This window comes from Tachyglossus aculeatus, chromosome 10 (genome assembly GCF_015852505.1).
Source record: "Tachyglossus aculeatus isolate mTacAcu1 chromosome 10, mTacAcu1.pri, whole genome shotgun sequence".
Classification (NCBI taxonomy): domain Eukaryota; kingdom Metazoa; phylum Chordata; class Mammalia; order Monotremata; family Tachyglossidae; genus Tachyglossus; species Tachyglossus aculeatus.
In genome coordinates, this window is record NC_052075.1 from 58,229,705 (window position 1) to 58,239,668 (window position 9,964).

The window sequence follows — 9,964 nt, forward strand, 5'->3', positions numbered from 1 at the left end:
GAGTCAGAGGACCTGGGTTCTAATCCCAGCTCCACCACCAATCTGCTGAAGTCATTTAAGCTCTTTGTCCCCCAGTTACCTCATTTGTAAAATGTCGATTAGGATTGTGATCCCCATGTGGCAGAGACGGTGTCCAATCTGGTTATTTTACATCTATTTTAGCATTCAGTACAGCACCTGGTGCATAGTAAGCGCTTAGCAAATACCATGAAAACAGAAAAAAAGTGAAGAGCGTGAGCTGGGTTGTGGTGGTAGAAGAGTGAGGATAAGTGTCGGGGGGAGAAAGCTTATGAAGTGCTTCGAGACTGGACATGCAAGGGTTTCTGTTTGGTGAGGAGAGGAATGAGCAACAATTGGAGAATTTTGAGGAGATAATAATAATAATGATGGTATTTGTTAAACGCTTATTATGTGCCAAGCACTGTTCTAAGCGCTGGGGTAGATACAGGGTAATCAATCATATTTATTGAGCGCTTTCAATAAAGGGTACAGGGTAATCAGAATGAGGTAATCAGGTACAAGAATACAGGGTAATCAGGTTGTCCCACGTGGGGCTCAGTTTTAATCCCCGTTTTACAAAGGAGGTAACTGAGGCACAGAGAAGTTAAGTGGCTTGCCCAAGGTCACACAGCAGACAAGTGGCAGAGCCGGGATTAGAACCCACGTCCTCTGACTCCCAACCCCGGCACTCCGCCACTTGTCAGCTGTGTGGCTTTGGGCAAGTCGCTTCACTTCTCTGGGCCTCAGTTACGTCATCTGTAAAATGGGGATTAAGACTGTGAGCCCCCTTGGGACCACTTGATCACCTTGTAACCTCCCCAGCGCTTAGAACAGTGCCTTGCACATAGTAAGCGCTTAATAAATGCCATTATTATTATTATTATTATTATTTCCACTAAGCCACGCTGTTTTATGTGTCGATTGATATTTTAGAAAGATGATCTGGGCAACCGAGTGAAGTAAGAACTGGAGAGGGGAGACTTTTTCCCTCTCTGTACCACCCTCCACCTTATCTCTTGCCCTCTCTCTAGTTCCCCACCCATCTCTGATTTTCCTGCCTCATTGTATCTCCCCCCGAGTCCCGCTCCATCTCTGTCTCTGGTTCTGTACCCCTGTCTCTATTCTTTCCATATCCTTCCATCTCTCGGATTTTCCTCCGTCTCTGCGCCTTGCTCCCCCTCTCTCTGTCTTCCCTCTACCCTTAGAGAAGCAGCGTGGCTCAGTGGAAAGAGCCCGGGCTTTGGAGTCAGGGGTCATGGGTTCGAATCCCGGCTCCGCCAATTGTCAGCTGTGTGACTTTGGGCAAGTCACTTAACTTCTCTGGACCTCTGTTCCCTCATCTGTAAAACGGGGACTAAGACTGTAAACCCCCCGTGGGACAACCTGATCTCCTTGTAATCCCCTTCCTTCCTCTCCCCCCCATCTTACCTCCTTCCCTTCCCCCCAGCACCTGTATATATGTTTGTACATATTTATTACTCTATTTATTTATTTTATTTGTACATATCCATTCTATTTATTTTATTTTGTTAGTACGTTTGGTTTTTTTTTCTCTGTCCCCCCCCCTTTTAGACTGTGAGCCCAACGTTGGGTAGGGACTGTCTCTAGATGTTGCCAATTTGTACTTCCCAAGCGCTTGGTACAGTGCTCTGCACATAGTAAGCGCTCAATAAATTGATTGATTAATCTCCCCAGCGCTTAGTACAGTGCTTTGCACATAGTAAGCGCTTAATAAATGCCATTATTATTATTTTTTTTTTATCCCTGTGTCTTAGCCTGCATCCTTTCCTTGTCTCCCTGATTTTCCCGCCTCCCCCTATGGACTCTGTTCAATTCTGGGTGTACTCGTCCTAGGGTCCCCAACCATTGTCCCCGTCGGTCATCCCAACCTGTGGGGGGGCCCGGATTCCGGGGTCCCTTGGGCTCAGCCCAGGGTTAGGGATGGGATTTGGGGGGGGGGGGGGGACTTGGGGAGACTGGTCCAAACTGGGGAGAACCATAGGGAAGTGGCGCCATCCGGTGGCCACCGGGGCGCACGACCTCGTCCCTGCTCCCTGCTCTCATAGGGGAGGGGGCGAATAATAAGAAGAATAATGGTATTTGTTGAGCGCTTACTATGTGCCAGGCACCGTACTAAGCGCTGGGGAGGAGACAAGCAAATCATCATCATCATCATCAATCGTATTTATTGAGCGCTTACTATGTGCAGAGCGCTGGACTAAGCGCTTGGGAAGTACAAATTGGCAACATCTAGAGACAGTCCCTACCCAACAGTGGGCTCGCAGTCTAGGTTAGGCACAGTCCTTATCCCACGCGGGGCTCCCATGTTGAACGCTTACTGTGTGCCAGGCACCGTACTAAGCGCTGGGGAGGAGACAAGCAAATCATCCTCATCATCATCAATCGCATTTATTGAGCGCTTACTGTGTGCAGAGCGCTGGACTAAGCGCTTGGGAAGTACAAATTGGCAACATCTAGAGACAGTCCCTACCCAACAGTGGGCTCACAGTCTAGGTTGGACACAGTCCTTATCCCACGCGGGGCTCCCACTCTCAACCCCCATTTTGCAGAGGAGGTCACTGAGGCCCAGAGAACTGAAATAATAATAAGAAGAATGGCATTTATTAAGCGCTTACTATGTGCAAAGAGCTGTTCTAAGCACTGGGGAGGTCGCAAGCCGATCAGGTTGTCCCACGGGGGGTTCACCGTCCTAATCCCCATTTTCCAGATGAGGTCGCTGAGGCACAGGGAAGCGAAGCGACTTGCCCCAACTCACACAGCTGACATGTGGCGGAGCCAGGATCTGAACCCATGACCTCTGACGCCAAAGCCCGGGCTCTTTCCACTGAGCCACACTGCTTCTCTAAATGAAATGATCCCTTTCTAGACTGTGAGCCCGTTGCTGGGTAGGGACCGTCCCTATACGTTGCCAGCTTGTACTTCCCAAGCGCTTAGTACAGTGCTCTGCATGCAGTAAGCGCTCAATAAATACAATTGAATGGATTACTGAATGACTCGCCCAAGATCACACTGCAGAAAAGTGGCAGAGCCGGGAGGTACCTGAGGCACGGAGAAGTGAAATGACTTGCCCAAGAACACACAGCAGATAGGTGGTAGAGCCGGGAGGTACCTGAGGCATGGAGAAGTGAAGTGACTTGACCAAGGCCACACAGCGGATAAGTGGCAGAGTCGGAATTAGTACCCATGACCTCCCCCTTCCCGCCACCCCCAGACTAGGGGGTATTTTAGGGGGGAAAATGATTTCCAAGGCCGCATCCCCACCCCCACCCAGCCTCTCTACAGCCCTCCTCTTCCTATTTCACAAGCCCGGGATGGTGACAGAGGAAGAGGGAAAGGGGGCAGGGAGGCCATGGATGGAACCCAAGTGTCCGGCCCTGAAGGGCCCAGACCGGCCGGGGGACATTGGAGGGATGACGGGAAGGGAGGTGGTCCTGGGGGGCACTTGAGGTCACCTAGATCCGTTTTGCGGTAGAGCGAAAATCTCTATCCACCATGGCTATTTTTTTTTCCCACTCTGTCCCTCGGATCCACCTTGTGCCCTGCTCCGCTCCGTACCCGCGAAGGATCTGTCGGGGAGAAGTAGCTAAAAGTCAGTGATTTATTACCAATCATAAACGCTGCCCCCCCCCAGCCCCCAGTTAGCGATTGGGGAATGTATTAAGTGCCAAACCCTGGTGTCGATCCCAGCTCCTCATCTGCGGTGCACAGTTTGAGAGGGAGGGAGAGTGGGGACCTTCTCTCCATTTGACAGGGGAGGAAACCGAGGCCCAGCGAGGTGGCTTGGGTTGCCCCGGCCCCCCTGCGGGCCAGCGTGAGTCCCGGGAGCCGGGAGGAGCGGCAACGGGTGGCCTCCGTGGGCCGCGACGCCGGGGTTCCCGCGGGCCTCAGCGCAGCCTGATGAAGCTACGGCGACCCCGGAGCAGCACGGCGCCGTAGGCCTGGCGGAACTGGCGGTTCATGGCCGCGTACAGCACCGGGTTGATGCAACTGTTGAGCCAGGTCAGGTTGGCGGAGATCATATGCAAGACCCGCGGCGCCCGGCCTCGCATGTCGACGATGTTGAGCAGCAGGAAGGGGATGTAGCTGAGCGCAAAGAAGAGAAACACGACGAAGCACATGCGGGTCACCTTCCCGGTCTCCGAAGAGCCCTCGGCGGTCGCGGCACGGGGCGGTGCCCCCCGCCCGGGCTTGGGTCCCACGATCTTCCCCGGCTCCCCGTCCCCCGAGGCCCGTTCCCCGTCCTGCATCTGTCCGGTGGACTGCTCCGACGAGGGTTCCCCCGAGGCCAGGCCGCTGTCCAGCTCCCGGTAGTGTCCGGGGGGAGCGTTGTCCAGCTGGGTCGAGGTCCCGCTCCGGGACAGTCGGTAGCGCTGGAGGGCCCGGGAGGCCCCACGGACTCGCCGGTAGATGAGGCAGTAGAAGACGCCGATGCAGCTGAGGCCTAGCACGAAGTAGAAGCCCATGAGGATGGTGGTGTAAGGCCGGCCGCGCTTGCGGTCGAAGCTGCACGTGCAGACGGCGGGGACCAGTACGAACACGGGCCAGAGCGGGGCGAAGCTGCCCAGCCCGGCCACCCACGTGGTCGCCACGGCCAGGGCCACCCCGCGGCGCGAGAAGACGCGGCCGAAGAGCGCCGGCCGGGCCACCAGGAGGAAGCGGCCCAGCGCGATCAGGCACAGGGTGAGGATGGAGACGGAGTTGGAGGCGAAGAGCAGGAGCCCGAAGGTCCGGCAGAAGGTGCCCCCCGTCCGCCAGCGCAGGTGGAGGTAGGTGTCCACGGAGAAGGGCTGCAGCACGGTGCAGTAGAGCAGGTCGGCCAGGGTCAGGTTGGCGATGAGCGCGTTGAAGCGGGTGCGCAGCTTGGGCTCGGCCCAGAAGGCCAGCAGGGTCAGCGCGTTGCCCACCGTGCCCGTCGCCGCCACCACCACCCCCCAGCTCACCGCCACGTAGCGGTAGCCCAGCACGGAGGGGTGGGCGCAGGAGAAGCTGGAGTCGTTGAACATGGTAGGTGGGAGACCGGCGAGGGGCTGTGGAGAGAATTGGGGGATCAGGGGCCGGGGTCGGGGTAGGAGGGGCCCCGATGTGGCCAACCTCATAGACCTTCAGCTCCTTGAGTCCATCAGTTGACCTACCCTAGCACTCAGAACGGCGTTTTTGACACATAATAACGATGGCATTGGTTAAGCGCTTACTATGTGCCGGGCACTGTTCTACAAGCTGGGGTGGATACGAGCAAATCCGGTTGGGCACAGTCCCCGTCCCACGTGGGACTCACGGTCTTAATCCCCAGCGCGGCTCAGTGGAAAGAGCCCGGGCTTTGGAGTCAGAGGTCGTGGGTTCAAATCCTAGCTCCGCCAGTTGTCAGCTGTGACTTTGGGCAAGTCGCTTCACTTCTCTGGGCCTCATCTGTAAAATGGGGATTGAGACTGTGAGTCCCAAGTGGGACAACCTGATCACCTTGTAACCCCCCCAGGGCTTAGAACAGTGCTTTGCACGTAGTAAGCACTTAATAAATGCCGTCATCATTGTTATTATTTTACAGATGAGGCAATTGAGGTATTGAGAAGTGAAGTGACTTGCCCAAAGTCACATAGCCGACAAGTGGCGGATCAGGGTTCGAATCCATGTCCACTGACTCCCAAGCCCATTCTCTTGCCACTAGGCCATGCTACAGTAAGCACTCCCCCTCTAGACTGTAAACTCGTTGTGGGCAGGGAATGGGTCTGTTTATCATTATACTGTGCTCTCCCAAGGCCTTATTATAGTGCTCTGCACACAGTAAGCGCTCAGTAAATATGATTGACTGGCTGATTAAGTGACTAACCAATACTGTTGAAAAAATCAATTGATCATTGGGTTTTATTCCCTTACCATTACTGTATCATAGTCTTTAAAGCTCTCAATCACCTCGCTCCCTCCTACCTTACAATCAATGGTATCTATTAAGGGTTCACTATGTGCAGAGCACTGTACTAAGTGCTTCAGAGAGTATTATACAATAGAATTAGTAACATTCATTTGTTCATTTATTCAATGATATTTATTGAGCGCTTACTGTGTGCAGAACACTGTACTAAGCGCTTGGAAAGTATAATTCAGCAATAAAGAGAGACAATCCTTGCCCACGCCAGGTTCACAGTGAGAAGCAGCGTGGCTCAGTGGAAAGATCCCTGGCTTTGGAGTCAGAGGTCATGGGTTAAAATTCCGATTCCACCAATTAATAATAATAATGGCATTTATTAAGTGCTTACTATGTGCAAAGCACTGTTCTAAGCGCCGGATTGTCAGCTGTGTGACTTTGAGCAAGTCACTTCACTTCTCTGTGCCTCAGTTACCCCGTCTGTAAAATGGGGATGAAGACTGTGAGCCCCCCGTGGGACAACCTGATCACCTTGTAACCTCCCCAGTGCTTAGAACAGTGCTTTGCACATAGTAAGCGCTTCATAAAAACCATTATAATAATTATTATTATTACAGTCTAGAAGGGGGGAAGACGGACATCAAAACAAGCAAACAGGCATCAATAAAAATTAATAGAATTATAGATATAGTCACTTGTTCTCTGCCATAACAAGTTTACCTCTCGGATTTCTTACCACAGCCCAGCCAGCATACTTTGCTCCTCCAATGCCAACCTGCTCACTGTACCTCCATCTCACCTATCTCACTGCCAACCCCTCGCCTACGTCCGGCCTCAGGCCTGGAACTCCCTCCCCATTCATATCTGACAGGCCATGACTCTCCCCACCTGCAAAGTCTTATTAAAAAGCACATCTCCTCCAAGAAGCCTTCCCTGACTAAACCTTCATTTCCTCTTCTCCCACTTCCTTCTGCATCACTCTTGCACTTGGGTCTGCATTCTTTATTCACCCCCGCTCAGCCCCCCAGCACTTACATATATATCTGTAATTTTATTTATTTGTATTGATGTAATTTTATTTATTTGTATCCTTCCTTCCTCCCTCCTTTCCCATCTCCTTCCCTCCTTCCCCATCTCCTTTCCTCCTTCCCTATCTCCTTCCCTCCTCCTTTCCTTTCTCCTTCCTTCCTCCTTTCCCTTCTCCTTCCCTTCTCCTTTCCTCCTCCTTCCCCATCTCCTTTCCCATCTCCTTCCCTCCTCCTTTCCCATCTCCTTCCCTCCTCCTTTCCCATCTCCTTTCCTCCTCCTTTCCCATCTCCTTTCCTCCTCCTTTCCCATCTCTTTTAGACTGTGAGCCCACTGTTGGGTAGGGACTGTCTCTATATGTTGCCATCTTGTACTTCCCAAGCGCTTAGTACAGTGCTCTGCACACAGTAAGCGCTCAATAAATGCGATTGATGATGATGATGATGATGTCTGTCTTCCCCCTCTAGACTGTAAGCTCGTTATGGGCAGGGAGTGTCAATGGATGCTATTGATGCCTCTCTCCCCCATTCTAGACTGTGAGACCGTTGTGGGCAGGGATTGTCTCTCTTCGTTGCTGAATTGTACTTTCCAAATGCTTAGTACAGTGCTCTGCACACAGTAAGTGCTCAATAAATGTGATTGAATGAGAAACAGTGTGGCTTAGTGGGAAGAGTGTGGGCTTGGGAGTCAGTGGTAGTGGGTTCTAATCCCAGCTCCGCCACTTAGCAGCTGTGTGAGTTTGGGCAAGTCACTTAACTTCTCTGTGCCCCAATTACCTCATCTGTAAAATGGGGATTAAGACTGGAAGCCCCATAAGGGACAACCTGATTACCTTGTCTCTCCCCCAGAGCTTAGAACAATGGTTGGCACCCAGTAAGTGCTTAACAAATACCATCATTATCATCATCATCATCATCATCAGTCGTATTTATTGAGCGCTTACTGTGTGCAGAGCACTGTACTAAGCGCTTGGGAAGTACAAATTGGCAACATATAGAGACAGTCCCTACCCAACAGTGGGCTCACAGTCTAAAAGGGGGGAGACAGAGAACAAAACCAAACATACTAACAAGATAAAATAATAATTATTATTATCATTATTATTATTATCATTATCAATGAATTATCATTATCAATGAATGAATTGTCGCGTTGTACTTTCCCAAGTGCTTAGCATGGTGCCCTGCACATAGTAAGCACTCCATAAATATGATTGAATGAATGAATGAATATCCAAAACATATTTATTTATATTAATGCCTGTCTCCCCATCTGGACTGTAATCTCCTTAAGGGCAGGGAACATGTCTATCAACTCTGTTATACTGTACTCTCTCAAGTCTTAAGACTGTGAGCCCCACATGGGACAACCTGATTACCTTGTATCTACCCCAGTGCTTAGAACAGTGCTTGTCACGTAGTTAGCACTTAATAAAAACCATAATAGTAATGATTATTATTAAATTACAGGTAAGGATCTTGTCCTCTAGACCATAAGCTCATTGTTGGCAGGGAACGTGTCTGGAGCCCCGTTATACTGTACTTTCCCAAGCGCTTAGTACAGTGCTCTGCACCCAGTAAGCGCTCAATAAAAACCATGGATGATGATGTCCACCAACTCTACTGTACCCTCCGGAGTTCTGAGTACAGTGCTGTGCCCAAGGAAAGTGCTTAAACAATGCTCTTGGTTAATTGATTAATTGAGAGAAGTGAAGTGACCGGCCCAAAGTCACACAGCTGACAATTGGCGGAGCCGGGATTTGAACGCGTGAACTCTGACTCCAAAGCCCGGGCTCTTTCCAGTGAGCCACGCTGCTTCTCCAGCGTGTCTCTGTCTCTCTATGTTGCCAGCTTGTACTTCCCAAGCGCTTAGTACAGTGCTCTGCACACAGTAAGCGCTCAATAAATATGATTGATTGATTGATTGATTGATATCTGTATATATGTATATATGTTTGTACATATTTATTACTCTATTGATTTATTTATTTTATTTGTACATATCTATTCTATTTATTTTGTTAGTATGTTTGGTTTTGTTCTCTGTCTCCCCCTTTTAGACTGTGAGCCCACTGTTGGGTAGGGACTGTCTCTATATGTTGCCAATTTGTACTTCCCAAGCGCTTAGTACAGTGCTCTGCACATAGTAAGAGCTTAATAAATACGATTGATGATGATGATGATGATGATAATCTATCCCCTAGGGACGTCTCCATTTCCCATACCCTCTCTTTGGACCGGAACCAGGACATTGAGAAAGATTGGGAGCCGGCCCTCTCCCCCAGCCCCCATCCCTCCGTAGGTCCATCTGGAGGCTCCAGACCCTCTAGCCATCCTGCTCCCCTTCCAGCCCCAGCAGACAGGAGCCAGGCCCCCCCCCAATCCCCCAGTTCCCCTCGCCCCAAATCCCCAACTCACCCAGCTCCTGGATGTCCAACTGCCCTCTGGTTCCAGTTCCCAACGTCCGCACCTGCTTTTATAACTGGGAGAGTATCAGAGAAACCCTGAATTACCCAAGGCCTCCCATTTCCTTCCCTATCCCTTCCACCACCTCCGGCTGCCCTGGACAGTCTTTCGACATCTCCCTCCCCTGCCCATCCCCCGGGGCCTTGCTCTCTCCAGTCCAGCGACGCTGGCCGGGTGGGGGGAGAGGAAGGGGACAGTTGGGTGTGTGAATGACCGATCACGATTTTGGGTGGAGGGTAACCGGGACCCCTCCCTGGGAGAGGAGGACACTGTGACCAGAGAGACAGAGGGACTTGTGTAGTCAGTCAATCAATTGTATTTATTAATAATAATGATGAGGGTGGCATTTATTAAGCGCTTATTATGTGCAAAGCGCTGGGGAGGTTACAAGGTGATCAGGTTGTCCCATGGGGGGCTCACAGTCTTAATCCCCATTTTCCAGATGAGGTAGCTGAGGCATGGAGAAGTTAAGTGACTTGCCCAAAGTCACACAGCTGACAATTGGCAGAGCCGGGATTTGAACCCCTGACCTCTGACTCCAAAGCCCGGGCTCTTTCCACTGAGCCACGCTGCTTCTCGACGGCTCACTGCG

General features: G+C 51.3%; 1 protein-coding gene across 1 annotated transcript; it reads right to left on the reverse strand.

Moving 5' to 3' along the window:
• Window positions 1–3,310: 3,310 nt before the first annotated feature.
• Window positions 3,311–9,385, reverse strand: GPR84 (G protein-coupled receptor 84). Its single transcript, XM_038753006.1, has 2 exons — window positions 9,325–9,385; window positions 3,311–5,048 (listed from the first exon to the last, which is right to left on the reverse strand). The coding sequence occupies exon 2, from the start codon at window positions 5,022–5,024 to the stop codon at window positions 3,906–3,908; it is 1,119 nt and encodes a 372-aa protein (XP_038608934.1). The 5' UTR covers window positions 5,025–5,048; window positions 9,325–9,385; the 3' UTR covers window positions 3,311–3,905.
• Between the last annotated feature and the right edge of the window lie 579 nt (window positions 9,386–9,964).

What these genes read in the sequence shown, in the direction of transcription:
- GPR84 (XM_038753006.1), bottom strand. Translation starts at nt 5,024, where the DNA reads ATGTTCAACGACTCCAGCTTCTCCTGCGCCCACCCCTCCGTGCTGGGC.